The sequence below is a fragment of the Rhinoderma darwinii genome, chromosome 3, assembly GCF_050947455.1.
Source record: "Rhinoderma darwinii isolate aRhiDar2 chromosome 3, aRhiDar2.hap1, whole genome shotgun sequence".
NCBI classification, from domain to species: Eukaryota; Metazoa; Chordata; class Amphibia; order Anura; family Rhinodermatidae; genus Rhinoderma; species Rhinoderma darwinii.
In genome coordinates, this window is record NC_134689.1 from 287,697,727 (window position 1) to 287,715,116 (window position 17,390).

A 17,390-nucleotide genomic window follows, 5' to 3' on the forward strand; every position below is an offset into this window, starting at 1 on the left:
TGAATAAAACCAATCAAATAGTCATGTCACCTTACAACAGAGACACCAAAAGACAATTACAAATATTACAATGTTGAACACGCTACCGTGACACCAAAGTTTACATTTTGGCTTTTAGCAATTTCCACTAAAAATCAGGTATGGCAAATAAATCCCACCCAACCCAAATTTGGTAGTGATTAAGCCAATTTCACAACTGCAACAGGCACTAAACAAGAACTGCACAACGACAGTCTTTTGCATTGGAAACAATATCACCAAAATTGCCCCTTACAATATATCACTACATGACAAACAAGCAATCACTGCTTTTACGTTTATCAGAACATTTTACATAATTGGCCTGTTCACTCATAGAAACGGCAGTACATTAAATGCCACTTTTTTTAAGCCAATGCTTTTCAATTAGCTGGCTTTTTGATTACTATATAAAATTAGGTACTTTACCTGGGTTACCTGCTGCATCAAGACTTTGGAAACAGTTAAAGAAAAAAAAAAAAAAAAAAAAGAAAGCTGGGAATGCGCATTTATTACAGAGCCAACATTTACCTTTCTCCCTCATGAGGTCCTTGATGGCTTGCCACTTCATGTCATAAGGAATATTGCTGATGAACACCCTATTCCGACTCTGCCCCTTCTTCTCACCAGAGACTGATTTATCTTTCCCATATGGATGGAATCTGCTCCCCTTTCTGTTAACCCCAGATTTTTCCTTTAGTGGCTTATCGTCTTTATTGGACTCTTCATTTTCTCTGTTAGGGAAAACAAATCGATGCACATGAGTGTTTGTCATCTTATCCAATACCACTCCACCATTCACCAAAACTTAATATAAATCCTTCCTTAACCCCTTAAGGACACGGCCAATTTTAGCCTTGAGGACAGAGCAATTTTTTTTTACATTTCCCTCTTTGCATCCCGATGCTCAGAACGCTTTTATTTTTTGTACGACGTAGTTGTATGAGACTTTGTTTTTTGCGGGACGAGTTGTACTTTATGTACGTACCATTTTTTGGTACAAATACATTATCGTTTAATTTCTATACATTTTTAATTAGATTAAAATGCAGAAAAAAAGCAGTTGTGCAGCAGTTTTAATATTTTATTTTTTTACACCATACACCGATCATAATAAATAATGGTATAAATTTGTTGTACAGGTTGTTACGGTCGTGGCGATACCAAATATGTCTATATTATTTCATGTTTTGGGACTTAGATTTTAAAAAGTTGATTTATTATAAAAAATGTGTATTTTATTTACTATTTATTTATTTACCATTATTTTTTTTTACATTCATTTAACTTTTTTTTTTAATCCCATAAAGGGATTTATCATTTTGATTTTTATTTTGTAACTGCAATGTACTGGCATAGATCTATATGCCAGTACATTAGCCTGTTACTGATTGTACACAGGCAGTTGTTAGGGCATACCTCAGTATGCCCTAACAACAGGAAATATGTTCAGACAGCTCTGGGGTCCTTCACTGGACCCTTGGCTGTCTGGCCATATGAGTTATGGGCTTTGATCGCGTCAGTTATTTTCTGTGACGCGATCAATGTGCAGTCCCCTCTCCTTGAACGCCGCGATCAGCTGTCATCGCGGCGTTCAAAGGGTTAACAGCGGAGAGAAGATGTTTCTCTTCTCTCCGCTGTCAGAGCGGGGCCGTGGCTGTGTATTACAGCCGTTGCCCCGCTCTCGATCGCACACACAGAGACGGCAGGGACGGCTGTCACACAGGACGAGTATGCTCGTCCTAATGCGCGAAGTGCTCGCCGCTCAGGACGAGCATACTCGTCCTGTGTCGGCAACCAGTTAAAGGGGTTTTCCACCTTCTGACAACAGAGGAAATATCCACCAGATAGGCCACCAGTATACAAATCGGTGCAGGTGCGACTGACCCCCGCATCGATCAGCCGTTTCAGTGGCCTGCGGGCACCAGATGTTATGGCCCATTATGCTATGTACGGAGCCGGAAGCATTTGGCTCCACAGATAGCATAGCGGCCGTGCTGCAGCTCTGCTCCTATTCACTTGAATAGGAGCAGAGCTGCAGCTCGGCCGCTATTCAGTGGCCAGAGCCAACTGCTTCCGGCATGTACATCTGGTGCACGGAGGCACCGGACCAGCTGATCTGTGCGGGATCCGGATTAACTCCCACAGATCATGTATGGATGACCTATCCGGTGGTCATCTGTGGTCAGAAGGTTGAAAACCACTTTTAACATAAAATCTAAAACTGTTCTCTGTGGTGTAGTGAACAATTGTCAGCTTTTGCCTCAAGCGTGCCAAACTGTTCAGAAAAATCTAGCAAGCCACATGGCTGCACCGCAATAAATCCAAACAATACAAGGATGCAGGTATGCCAAACCACTGGGAAAGCCTTCACTCAATAGTTGAAGCAACAGTATCCCTTTCAGTATTTAACCCCTTCCCGACATTTGACGTAACCATACGTCAAAGTCGGGTAGGGGAAGTATGCAACGGGCCCACGGAGTGAACCCGCTCCATACGATGCCGGCTGTATGTTACAGCCGACACTTCAGAGTAACGAGCAGCATCGCGCTTCAGCTTGTTTAACTCGTTAAATGCTGCGGTCAATACCGACCGCAGCATTTAAGTAGTTAGAAAGAGGGGTGACCCCCTCTAACAGCTCATCGCGCCCCCCGCAACGCAATCGCGGGGGCGATGGTTGCTATGGCTACCTGGGGGCCTAATGAAGGCCCCCAGGTCCGTCATCTTGGTGCTCCTATTAAGCGCTGCCTCCGGCAGGGCTTAATAGATGCCTGTCAGAATCACGATATATTGCAATACATTAGTATTGCAGTATATCGTGCAAGCGATCTAACGATCGCCGGTTGAAGTCCCCTAGGGGGACTAATAAAAAAAAAGAGAAAAAAAAAGTAAAAGTGTTTTTTTATGTAAAAATAAAAAAAAATTCCCCCCCGGAGCACAGTAAGAAAAATAATCAGAATTAGCATCGCCGCGTCTGTAAAAGTCAGAACTATTACAATATATCATTTAACCCACACGGTGAACGCCGTAAAAAAATAAAAAATTTAGACGCCAGAATCTTTATTTTTTGGTGACCTCATCTCCTACAAAACATGAAATAAAAATAGTGATCAAAAGGTCGCATGTACACCAAAACGGTATTAAAAACTACAGCTTATCCCGCAAAAAACAAGCCCTTATACCACTTAATTAACGGGAAAAAAAGTTATGGCTCTCGGAATTTGGCGACTTACACTTAGGTTTTTACTTGTAAAAGTAGAGAAATATAGAAAAAAAAACACCTAGATATATTTGGTATCGCTGTAATCATATTGACCCACAGAATAAATGTAACGGTTTTTTCTTTAAATCAAATACTTTTTATTGCACATTTTCAACAATTACAACAGTCCAGAAATAGGACCCCAACGAACTTACACCATACAGGGAAATGACCGTATATATTTGTTATCCAGAAAATTTGCCACACAGGGCAGAAACTGTTTGTGTGTGTTCTACATCTGCTAGCAGACAATCTATATGCCATACACACAGTTGTAGCAGAGGATATCATGACCCACTCCCCACCCAGGTAAGAATTACCCCAGAAAGAGACTCAAATCAAATATGCAGGAAGTTAACTGCGAATCCCAACAGCCCCACCCCCTAGCATTCCAGCATTTGCCAACCCAGCAGTATTTAACCATGGCAACCACAGTTTGTCAAACCTGGCAGACGCTCTTCTTTTAAGAAATATCGCCCTTTCATTAATGAGCAACTGGTTGACTCTATCCACAAACTACTGAACCTTTGGGGGAGAAGGCTGAAACCAATGCTGCGCTCTCCCCACTACCAGTTTCCCATTAGAGTCCACAGGCAGACTGTCTACAAAACCTAATAGACATACCTTTGGATCCCGAGGCACAGATACAGAGAACAATCTCCCCACAGTCACAAGGAGGCCGGACCAGTATATATCAAGTTGCGGGCAATCCCACAGCATATGGAGAAGGTCGGCAAGCTCCAAACCGCATCCATGACATGTAGCATCAGGCCGAATTCCCATCCGATGTAACACCTCAGGGGTTTTATACACCCGGTGGAGTATATAGAGCTGTGAGAGCCTGCCGCCCTCACTCAGCGAAAGACCCGGAACAGCTTTCATTATAGTGGACCACTGGTCATCAATCCCTGGTATATCCCTATCCCATTTACACATAGCTACCAAGAGATAACTACCCAAAAATGTAGTCAACAGGAGCTGGTATACCCACGATATAACCTCTTTCGTAGCCACAGAAGGGCCAAGAGTTTGGACAAATAGTGTTGTGTTGTATATTCACTTGAACCTGTGGGAACTGCGCCTGAAACACATGCCTCAATTGCAAATACCTATAGAACCCTCTATGCAGGACATTGAGTTGCTCTTGAAACTGCTGAAAGGATTTAAAGGTAGACCCACTTGTCAGTTGAGATACCCTCGTAAGCCCCGCTGCAGATCCAGTACTCCGAACTGTCTAGGCCCACGAACTCAGGAAGCAGTCTATATTCCGTGTATCCAGTCACCCCTCAACTGCTTAACTTTCCCTCAGGTTTTATGAATGAGATCTAACGTTGGAAACACAGATCGCCTGCCCGAGAGACGCCCACTCAACAGCCTCCAACAAAAGGTCACATTTCAAATGATATTGCAATAGAACTGCAGAAGAATCGTCCCCAGAAAGAGTGCCCTTTAAGTTGCTGACACTGAGCTGCCAAAAAATAAATCCATGGATTCGGGAGAGCCAGTCCCCCCTCAGTTTGGGACTTTGCAAAATTTCCAGCCACAGTCTAGGGCAGGGGTCAGGAACCTTTTTGGCTAAGAGAGCCGTAAACGCCACATATTTTGAAATATAATTCCGCGAGAGCCGTACAATATGTTTAAAGGGCCATTGACAGATCAATCGCTCCAATGTTCACTTAGTACAGCAAGGAATGCTCCTCCCTGCTGTATAAAGCCACAACTGGACTGAAACAATGGTAATTAGCAGTAAAAAAATTAAATAAATAACTTACATTGTGAGCTTGCGATGCATGACATCAGTCCAGCAGTCTGGCTTCTTCTTTTTCCTGCGCATGACTGGAAGCTGGCATTCTTCCCACCTGATGTTGAGAGAATGCCAGCTTTGAGGCATTCGCAGAAGAAAGAAGCTGGAATGTTGGACATGTCACACAACGCATTGTCAGTTATGTCAATTATCTATTTTATTATTTTACAGCGAATTATTGTTTAGGTCCAGCGGTGGCTTAGTGCAGCAGAGAGGAACACTCCTTTGTGTACTAAGTGACCGCTGGAGCAATTGTATCTGTCAGTGGCCCTTTTAAAAGTGTTGGTCTTACAGAAAATGAACAAAAAAAGAGAGGCTCAGACCCATAGGGAACTAAAGCATTTACTACTTAAAGTGGTACATACAAGCAGGCACACCCAGCGTAATAAATAATTGAACTTTATTAAATAGTCTCACTGTACATAAAGTGCACACATTGACTTGTATTTAATTTTAAAGAACAACAAATCTCCGAACTCTTTTTTTTTATAACATAATAACGTTTTAATGCTGTTGCTAACCAACGACGAATAGAATACTTCCTACCGTTAACGTCCAAGGGAGACACAAGGGAGGAGGCAGATGCCGCTTCACTAGGGGACGCAGGTGCGTGCTTGCAGACGGCGCGGCTATGCAGGGAGTTATGGGAAATGTAGTCCATGCTCCCTGCCGCTCACCACTGCCGCCAATGCTTATCAGGCCATCAAAGAACTACCAATATCAGCGTGCACCGCGGCCTGATGGAGCGCGGTGCACGGGCTGATGGAGCGCGGTGCATGCATCCTTCCCATAGACAGGTAGGAGCAGTGGCGGATTAAGAAGACCATGGGCCCTGGGCTGTTACCCAAACTTGGGCCCCCCTTCTCCACCACCACCCTGCCGCGCCGTAACTATTGCTAACACTACCTAAACACTAGTACACAAAGTACACACAGTACGCACATTATGCACAAAGTACGCACATTATGCACAAAGTACACACAGTACACAAAGTAGGCACATTATGCACAAAGTAGGCACATTATGCACAAAGTACGCACAGTACACAAAGTACCACATTATGCACAAAGTACACAAAGTAGGCACATTATGCACAAAGTACGCACAGTACACAAAGTACCACATTATGCACAAAGTACGCAAATTATGCACAAAGTACGCACATTATGCACAAAGTACACAAAGTAGGCACATTATGCACAAAGTACGCACATTATGCACAAAGTACACAAAGTACCACATTATGCACAAAGTACACAAAGTAGGCACATTATGCACAAAGTACGCACAGTACACAAAGTACCATATTATGCACAAAGTACGCACATTATGCACAAAGTAAGGACATTATGCACAAAGTACGCACATTATGCACAAAGTACACAAAGTATGCACATTATGCACAAAGTACGCACATTATGCACAAAGTACACAAAGTACGCACATTATGCACAAAGTAGGCACATTATGCACAAAGTACGCACATTATGCACAAAGTACGCACATTATGCACAAAGTACGCACATTATGCACAAAGTAGGCACATTATGCACAAAGTATGCACAGTACACAAAGTACCACATTATGCACAAAGTACGCACATTATGCGCAAAGTACGCACATTATGCACAAAGTACTCACAAAGTACGCACATTATGCACAAAGTACGCACAAAGTACGCACATTATGCACAAAGTACGCACAGTACACAAAGTACACACATTATGCACAAAGTACACAAAGTAGGCACATTATACACAAAGTATGCATAGTACACAAAGTACACACGAGTATGCACATTATACACGAGTATGCACATTATACACAAAGTACACCTTGTAAACACATGAATATGGACATTAAACATACATGAATATGGACATTAAACACACATGAATATGGATATTAAACACACATGCACTTACCTTTTATGTCTTCACTGCAGCTCTTCTCCTGCTCACAGCACAGAGCCCGCCGACAGTCTCCCCTCCCCCATGTCCCGACAGCTAGCAGCAGAGATGTTTAGAGCAGGGAAGGGGGGCTGGAGGGGGAGCTTCTAAAGCAGCACAGACCACGGCTGCTAAGTAGAAGCAAAGCTCCCCTCGCCTGACAGGTGCGGTCCTGGCACCGGGGCTCCCTCCGGTGCTAGCGACGCCACTGGGCATGAGGGGGTTCGGGCGGTCATAGGCTCCTTGGGCCCCCTGGCAGTCTTGGGCCCCGGGCGACCGCCCGAAACGCCCTAATGATAATCCGCCACTGGGTAGGAGCCCTGTCTGCGAGCCAGATACGGCCATCAAAAGAGCCATATCTGGCTCGCGAGCCATAGGTTCCCGACCCCTGGTCTAGGGCAATTCCTTTGCCAAATAAGGTCTCGTAAAAGAGCACTTAGGCCTGATGCACACGACCGTGTTCGGTCCGTGATATACGGTCCGCATGTCGGCCGCTTGTCCCGGACCGTACAAAGTACAGGGAGCCGGGCTCCTAGCATCATACTTATCTATGACGCTAGGTGTCACTGCCTATCCACGTAACTACTGTCACACACTAAAACATGATTACAGTACGGGACAGTAGTTCCGCGGACAGGCAGTGACCCCTATCGTCATAGATAAGTGTGATGCTAGGAGCCCGACTCCCTGCACTGTGTTCGGTCCGGGACATGCGGCCGACATGCGGACCGTATATCACGGACCGAACACGGTCGTGTGCATGAGGCCTTATCCTGTGGAACCTGGTGAGCGGGATCTACACCGGTGCATTATGTATCGGGTAAAGCATTTGCGGCATCAGAATCATTTTTATAAGATTCAAACGGCCTACGACAGAAAGACAGTTTACACCACGCACCAAAGTACCACATTTGTGCAACACATTGGACCGAGCTCCCCATTGTGTCCACACGCTCAACCAGGGAGTCTATCGGAAGTAGCGCGGATTTCAACCAACTAATAGTTGAAAACGCCCAAACTCATCCACTAAGGACATAATCGCTGTTAAAGAGGCTCTGTCACCAGATTTTGCAACCCCTATCTGCTATTGCAGCAGATCGGCGCTGCAATGTAGATAAGAGTAACGTTTTTATTTTTAAAAAACAAGCATTTTTGGCCAAGTTAGGACCATTTTTGTATTTATGCAAATGAGGCTTGCTAAAGTCCAACTGGGCGTGTATTATGTGTGTACATCGGGGCGTTTTTACTTCTTTTACTAGCTGGGCGTTCTGACGAGAAGTATTATCCACTTCTCTTCAGAACGCCCAGCTTCTGGCAGTGCAGACACAGCGTGTTCGAGAGATCACGCTGTGTCGTCACTCACTTCCTGCCCCAGAGGCTACAGTTGATTCTGCAGCAGCATCGGCGTTTGCAGGTAAGTCGATGTAGCTACTTACCTGCAAACGCTGATGCTGATGCAGAATCAACTGTAGCCTCTGGTGCCGATGTGGCCGACACGATGCAGGACCTGGGGCAGGAAGTGAGTGACGTCACAGCGTGATCTCTCGAGATCTGCACTGCCAGAAGCTGGGTGTTAACGAACAGAAGTGGATGATGCCGATTCGTCAGCATCATACACTCCCATTCCTAACGGCCAGCTAGTAAAAGTAAAAACTCCCCGATGTACGCACATAATACACGCCCACTTGGACTTTTACTGTAAACACGCCCAGTTGTACTTTTGCAAGCCTCATTTGCATAAATACAAAAATGGTCATAACTTGGTCAAAAATGCTCGTTTTTAAAAAATAAAAAAGTTACTGTAATCTACATTGCAGCGCCTATCTGCTGCAATAGCAGATAGGGGTTGCAAAATCTGGTGACAGAGCCTCTTTAAAGAGGGCCCCGTATCTCCCAAAGAGAGCAATGCATCATCTGCATACAAGGCAACTTTATTCTCATAATTCCCATACATAAAACCTGTAACTGCTGGGGAAAGCCGAACCGCTGCCGCCAAAGGTTCCATAGCAATTGCAAACAAAAGGGACAAAAGTGGACACACTTGTCGTGTACCCCTGTAAAGCTGAAATCTCTCCGACAAACCCCCATTAGCCCTAATTCTAGCCTTGGGACCGAAGTACAAAACTTTAACCTAGGAAATGAAAACCGGGCCTACCCCCAAACTTTCAAGCGCATGCCATAGATAGGGCCATTCACTGTCAAATGCCTTAGCCGCATCGAACAGCAGGATGGCTCTGCTACCCACATTATCCGTCGGAATCTGTAAACTAAGAAACAGATGCTGAATATTAACAGATGTCGCCTTACCTGGCATAAAGCCTGTTTGAGCATAATGAATAATGGAAGTTCTCTTATTCAGCCGGTTGGCATGGGCTTTTGCGAGAATTTTGACATCCATAGACGAGAGATAGGGCGGGCGGTAGGACTCGGGAAGCAGGGTGTCTTTACCCTCTTTGGGATTCACTACAATAGTGACCCAACGCATGGATTCCGGCACATATACCACCTCCAGGGAATGAAAACTCAAAATTTAGTGTCTCAGAAAATTAGATTATATTAGCCCAATTTCAAAAATTATTTTTAATACCGAAATGTTGGCCTTCTGAAATGTACAGTAGGTCAATACACTTGGTCGGGGCATGAATTACTGCATGAATGCGGCGTGGCATGGAGATGATCAGCCTGTGGCACTGCTAAGGTGTTATGGAAGCCAAGGTTGCTTCGATAGCAGCCTTCAGCTCGTCTGCATTGTTGGGTCTAGTGTCATCTTTCTCTTGACATCAAGGGGTATTGTCAAGAGGAAGATAAGACACCAGACCAAACAATGCAGACACTAAATTTTGGGTTTTCATTAACAGTTAGCCATAATCAACATTAAGAAGAAAAATATGCTGGAAATAGATCACTGTGTAATGAATCTATATAATATAGGAGTTTCACTTTTTTAAATAATTTACTGAAATAAATTAACTTTTTGATGATATTCTAATTCATTGAGAAGGACTAGTATACTGCAATGCTATTTTTTTTAGGCCCCTTTTAACCCCTTCCCGACATTTGACGTACATGTACGTCATGGAAAGTACTGACTTCCCGCATCTTGCCGTACATGTACGTCAAACGTTTGGCACCGGCTCAGAAGCTGAGCCGGTCCCATCATCACCGGATCTCAGCTGTATCTTACAGCTGACATCCGACTGTAACGGCGGGGACCGAAATTAGCTTCGATCCCCGCCATTAACCCCTTAAGTGCAGCGCTCAAACGCGATCGCTGCACTTAAGGTGTTTGCAGCTCATCGGAACCCCTAGTCAAGATCCTAGTCAAGATCCGCCCGGCGGCGGAGCCTGATCGGCTTCCGTAGCTGCCGGCAAGATGGCGCCGGGTCAGGAGCTGATCCGGCGTCATCAGCGGTGGAAGTCAGCTGTACTGTACAGCTGACATCCACCTGTAACGGCAGGAACCGGAGCTAGCTCCGATCCCTGCCATTAACCCCTTCGATGCAGCAATCGAAAGCGATTGCTGCATCGTAGCGGTTACAAGCAGATCGCCAGCCCTGACAGGCAATCGGGACTGGCGACTGCTGTTATGGCAACAGGAGACACAATGGTCTCCTGCTCTGCCATTACGGAAGCCGATTTAGGCCCCGCCGGGAGGCGAAGCCTAAACGGCTTGCTGTCAGTGAATGACTGACAGATCTAATACATTGCACTACATAGGTAGTGCAATGTATTAGAAAAAAAAAAATCTGACCGTTGGACCTTCAAGTCCCCTAGTGGGACTTGAGAAAAAGTGTAAAAAAAGTATAAAAAAGTGTAAAAAAAAGTGCAAAAAATAAAAGTTTGAAAACAATAAAAGTTTCAAGTAATCAAATAACACACAATCCCCCTTTTACTCTTATCAAGTCCTTTATTATTGAAAAATAATAATAAACCATATGTATTTGGTATCGCCACGACCGTAACGACCGGAGGTATCAAAATATTATATTATTTATTGCACGCGGTGAACAGCGTAAAAAAAACCCGTAAAAAACGTTACCAGAGTTTCTGTTTTTTAGTCACTTTGCCCTACAAATATTACAATAAAAAGTGATCAAAAAGTCGCACGTATCCAAAAATGGTACCTATAAAAACTATAGCTCGTCCCGCAAAAAACAAGCCCTCATACAACTCCGTCGACAAAAAAATTAAAACGTTATGGTTCTCACAACTTGGCGACAGAAAAAATACATTCTTTTTACAAAAGTAATTTTATTGTGCAAAAAGTTGTAAAACATAAAAAAGTTCTATAAATGAGGTATCGCCGGAATCGTACTGACCCGCAGAATAAAGGTAACATGTAGTTTATAATGCGTGGTGAACTCTGTATAAAAAAAAAACAAAAAAAGCTGTGCCAGAATTGCGTTTTTTGGTTTACCTGGCATCCCAAAAAATAGGATAAAAGGTGATCAAAAAGTCACATGTACCCCAAAATGGTACCAATAATAACTACAGCTCGTCCCGCAACAAACCAGCCCTCATACCGCTACGTCTATGAAAAATAAAATTAGTTATGGCTCCAATAAGTCAGGAAATAAAAAAATATGCAGTTGTGCCCGAGGAGAACATTTCTTCTGTTTCAAGAGGCGATTTATCAAGGACCTAAAATTAGGGAACCAGGAAGGGAGGGCCCAATCATATCCGATGGAAGCGACGGTGCCCGTATTATACCAGGATAATACTTTCCCAGCAAAATTCCCCAAACTACAAAGGCGCGGAGTGTGGACCAAAAGGGGGATAAGAAATGACACCATTTATCAGTGCGACACCGGCCTGTGCAGAAAGGATTGCTTCACAGCGTAACACACATCTATGGATTATTTTTATTTTTTTATACCACCTGACTATGCCCCTTATATACTCCGCCCCGCTTACATGTACCCCCACATTATAAAACACCAGCAATATTCAAACAAATATAGTACCAAGCAAAATCCGCTCTCCAAAAGCCAAATGGTGCTCCCTCGGCCCTGAACCCTACAGCGTGCCCAAACAGCAGTTTCCTTCAACATATATGGCACCGTCATACCCGTGAGAACCCTTTTAACAATTTTTGTGGTGTGTGTCTCCAGCGTCATAAGCTGGGCATGACATATTTGCCACTGAATGGCATATCTAGGGAAAAATATAAATTTTTAATTTGCACCATCCGCAGCGCATTCATTTATGGAAAAGACCTGTGGGGTGAAAATGCTCACTACACCCCTTAATAAATGCCTTGAGGGGTGCAGTTCCATAATGGGGTCACTTATCAGGGGTTTCTTTTTATTATTTCACATCTGAGCCTCTGCAGTTGTGAACCAATACTTTGTAAATCGCCAAATTAGGCCTCCACTCCGCATGGTACTCTTCACTTCTGAGCCCTGTCATATGTCCAGACAAAAGATTAGGGCCACATGTAGGGTGTTTCTAAAACCGGGAAACACTGCATAATAATTAGAGAGCTGTCTTGTTATGGTGGCACAAGCCGGGCACCACATATTGGCATATCTATGGAAAAAAATCCCATTTTCACTCTGCAACATTGAGCGCACACTAATTTCTACAAAACACCTGCAGGGTTAAAATGCTTACTACACCCCTTGGTAAATGCATTGAGGGGTGTAGTTTACAAAATGGGGTCACTTCTGGGGGGTTTCCACTGTTTTGGGCCCACAGGTGCCCAGAAACCAATCCAGCAACATCTGCACTCCAAATGGCGGTCCTTCCCTTCTGAGCCCTGCCGTTTGCCCAAACAGCAGTTTATGACCACATATGGGGTATTGCCGTACTCGGGAGAAATAGCTTTACAAATGTTGGGTTCTTTTTTTCCTTTATTTGTTGAGAAAATGAAAAAATTTGCGCTAAAGCTACGTCTTATTGAAGAAAAAGGACTGTTTTTATTTTCACTGCCTAATTCTAATAAATTCTATGAAACATCTGTGGGGTCAAAATGCTCACTACACCCCTAGATGCATTCTTCAAGAGGTGTAGTTTCCTAAATGGAGTCCCTTTTTGGGCGTTTTCATTGTTTTGTCCCCTCAGGGGCTTTGCAAATGTGACCTGGCCTCCGCAAATCATTCCTGCTAAATGTGATCTCAAAAAGTCAAATAGTGCTCTTTCCCTTCTAAGCCCTGCCGTGTGTCCAAACAGCCGTTTATTACCACATGTGGGGTATTGTTTTACTCGGGAGAAATTGCTTTACAAATTTTGTGGTGCTTTTTCTCCTTCAGTCCTTCTGGAAATGAGAAAAAATTAGCTAAACCTACATTTTCTTTGAAAAAATGTAGATTATTATTTTCAGGGCCTACTTCCAATAATTTCTGCAAAAAAACTGTGGTGTCAAATCGCTCACTATACCCCTAGATAATTTCCTCAATGGGTGTTGTTTCCAAAATGGGGTCACTTGTGGGGGGTTTCCACTGTTTTGTCCCCTCAGGGGCTTTGTAAATGTAACATGGCCTCCGCAAACCATTCCTGCTAAATTTGAGTTCCAAAAGCCAAATGGCGCTCTTTCCCTTCTCAGCCTCGCCGTGTGTCCAAACAGCCGTTTATTACCACATGTGGGGTACTGTTTTACTCGGGAGAAATTTCTTTACAAATTTTATGGTGATTTTTCTCCTTTAGTCCTTGTGGAAATGAAAAAAAATTAGCTAAACCTACATTTTATTTGAAAAAAATGTAGATTTTCATTTTCACAGCCTACTTGCAAAAATTTCTGCAAAAAACCTGTGGGGTCAAAATGCTCACTATACCCCTAGATAATTTCCTCAAGGGTTATAGTTTCCAAAATGGGGTCACTTGTTTGGGGTTTTCACTGTTTTGTCCCCTCAGGGGCTTTGTAAATGTGACATGGCCTCCGCAAACCATTCCTGCTAAATGTGAACTCCAAAAGCCAAATGGCGCTCTTTCCCTTCTCAGCCACGCCGTGTCTCCAAACAACCGTTTATTACCACATGTGAGGTATTGTTTTACTCGGGAGAAATTGCTTTACAAATTTTGCGGTGCTTTTTCTCCTTTAGTCCTTGTGGAAATGAGAAAAAAAAAATCGCTAAACCTACATTTTCTTTGAAGAAATGTTGATTTTAATTTTCACGGCCTACTTCCAATAATTTCTGTAAAAAACCTGTGCGGTGAAAATGCTCACTACACCCCTAGATAATTTCCTTGAGGTGTCTAGTTTCCCAGATGGGGTCACTTTTGGGGGATTTTGACTGTTTTGGCACCACAAGAGCCCTTCAAACCTGACATGGTGCCTAAAATATATTCTAACAAAAATAAGGCCCCAAAATCCACTAGGTGCTCCTTTGCTTCTGAGGCCGGTGTTTCAGTCCAGTAGCACGCTACGGCCACATGTGGGATATTTCCTAAAACTGCAAAAACTGGGCAACAAATATTGAGTTGCATTTCTCTGGTAAAACCTTCTGTGTTATAAAAAAAATTGTATTAAAAATGTATTTCTGCAGAAAAATATGAAATTTGTAAATTTCACCTCTACTTTGCTTTAATTCCTGTGAAATGTTTAAAGGGTTAAGACATTTTCTAAATGCTGTTTTGAATACTTTGAGGGGTGAAGTTTTTAAAATGGGGTGACTTTTTTGGGGTTTCTAATATATAAGGCCCTCAAAACCACTTCACAACTGAACTGGCCCCTGTAAAAATAGCCTTTTGAAATTTTCTTGAAAATGTGAGAAATTGCTGCTAAAGTTCTAAGCCTTGTGAGGTCATAGAAAAATAAAAGGATGTTCAAAAAACGATGCCAATCTAAAGTAGACATATGGGGGATGTTAATTAGCAACAATTTTGTGTATTATAACTGCCTGTCTTACAAGCAGATACATTTAAATTGAGAAAAATGCTAATTTTTGCAATTTTTCGCTAAATTTTGGTGTTTTTCACAATTAAATACTGAACATATCGAGCAAATTTTGCCAGTAACATAAAGTCCAATGTGTCACGAGAAAACAATCTCAGAATCGCTTGGATAGGTGAAAGCATTCCGGAGTTATTACCACATAAAGTGACACATGTCAGATTTGAAAAATGAGGCTCTGTCAGGAAGGTCAAAAGTGGCTAAAGAGGGAAGGGGTTAAAGAGGCTCTGTCACCAGATTTTGCAACCCCTATCTCCTATTGCAGCAGATCGGCGCTGCAATGTAGATAACAGTAACGTTTTTTTTTTGTTTTGTTTTTTAAAAACGAGCATTTTTGGCCAAGTTATGACCATTTTTATATTTATGCAAATGAGGCTTTCTAAAGTACAACTGGGCGTGTTTAAAGTAAAAGTACAACTGGGCGTGTATTATGTGCGTACATCTGGGCGTTTTTACTTCTTTTACTAGCTGGGCGTTGTGTATAGAAGTATCATCCACTTCTCTTCAGAACGCCCGGCTTCTGGCAGTGCAGACACAGCCGTGTTCTCGAGAGATCACGCTGTGACGTCACTCACTTCCTGCCCCAGGTCCTGCATCGTGTCGGACGAGCGAGGACACATCGGCACCAGAAGCTGGGTGTTAACGAAGTGGATGATGCTGATTCGTCAGCATCATACACTCCCATTCACAACGCCCAGCTAGTAAAAGAAGTAAAAACGCCCAGATGTACGCACATAATACACGCCCAGTTGTACTTTAGAAAGCCTCATTTGCATAAATATAAAAATGGTCATAACTTGGCCGAAAATGCTCGTTTTAAAAAAAAAAAACAAAAAAAAAACGTTACTGTTATCTACATTGCAGCGCCGATCTGCTGCAATACGAGATAGGGGTTGCAAAATCTGGCGACAGAGCCTCTTTAAAGATGACCTATCAGGGGGGAGGTCACCTAGGACTTACAATGCAGGAGTCTGCTGCGAACTTTATGTACGGCATGCTTAGCACAGCTAGAATTAAAAGACTCCAATGGCATAGTGTAAAAATTTGAGATCACGCTTTCATACTTTGTATGTCACCAGGGTTTAAGAAAAGGTGTGCTGGGTATCCCAGGACCAGCCTTACAATAAATTATGGAGCCAACTCCTGCAGCTCATTCACATATTATGCACGCACATTTTAAAAGGGAAGGTGTCATGGTTTGTTTTTTGTTTTTTTTATTATATTGCTTTTAATAAAATATAAACAAAAATTGTATTTGTTAGTATTGTCACGTTATAATTTTTACTGTGTTCAAACTTTCACTTCTCTATGGGGGCTGCCATTTTTTTTCATCTCTGTATGTGTCGATTAACGACACATACAGAGATGGAATACGGCACATACATCCCCATAGAGAATGCGAACGGGAGCCGCTTCCATTCTCAGAAGCATGCGCCGCTTCCACACAGACCAAAACGAAGCTCGTTCGCAGAGCAAAATCAAGCGCCATCTTCATGTGGACTGGAAGCCGATGCCGGACAGTAAGATGACGACTTCCGGCCATATGTTCAAGCGCAAGGAATAGGAGCGTAGACCAGCGGAGGCAGGTAATTTGTGTATTATGAAGATGTGCGTGTGTGTGTGTGGATGCGTGCTGATGTGATGTGTGTATTATGTTCGTGTGATACTGTCTGCTGAGCCCTGTATCTAATCCTCCTACACTGTGCAGTCGCTCAGAAAATGGCAGCACACAGTGTAGGAGGTTTGAAGACCTTCAAACCCCTCCTTCTCCTGGCACTAGCCAGAATAAGGGAGGGGGGATTGTGTGAGGACACTAGAGGAGTGTGTGTCCATCCCAAATTTGCAGCATAAATCAATGAGGTTACTTTACTACAGTGACCATGCTGAAATTTTAGAAACCGCTCCCTCTAGTGGCCAGCACATGGAAATGTTATAAATTAGAATCTAATTTATAATATTTCCAGACTTGTGAAAAAATTAAAACAATGTGTAATCACTCAAATACTAATTGTTTAACTGAAATGTTTTTTTTTATCATTTCTAGCGACACATTCCCTTTAACCCCTTAAAGGAACAGTGTCACCCAAAAATTTATTTTCATGTCAGTTTTATGTTAGTGTTTTATTAAAAACGTATTTATTTGTGTTTGTGTGTTACTTTTTTCTATTTTTTCACTTTTTCTTCCCTATGGGGGCTGCCATTTTTTTTTTTCATTTCTGTATGTGTCGATTAACGACACATACAGACATGGAATACGGCAGCCACAGTCCCATAGGGACTGCGAACGGGGCCCGTCCCATCCACTTCTGTGTACGCCGTCTGTGTGGGAACGGCGCATGTGCCGCTCCCACTCAGTCCAATTTGAAATGCGCGCCGTCCGGCGCCATTTTCCTGTGGACCGGAAGTCGTAGCCGGACAGTAAGATTACTACTTCCGGTCGCGGCTTCCGGACTAGTGCACTTGGAC

At 43.2% G+C, this 17,390-nt stretch overlaps 1 protein-coding gene across 1 annotated transcript in view; it reads right to left on the reverse strand.

Annotated features, from left to right (window-relative positions):
* MYEF2 (myelin expression factor 2) overlaps positions 1-17,390 on the reverse strand; it is a 36,317-nt gene that overhangs the window by 14,968 nt on the left and 3,959 nt on the right. The window contains exon 2 of the mRNA XM_075858015.1: positions 550-752. Within this exon, the coding sequence (XP_075714130.1) occupies positions 550-752 (203 nt within the window). The remainder of the gene's footprint in view (positions 1-549; positions 753-17,390) is intronic.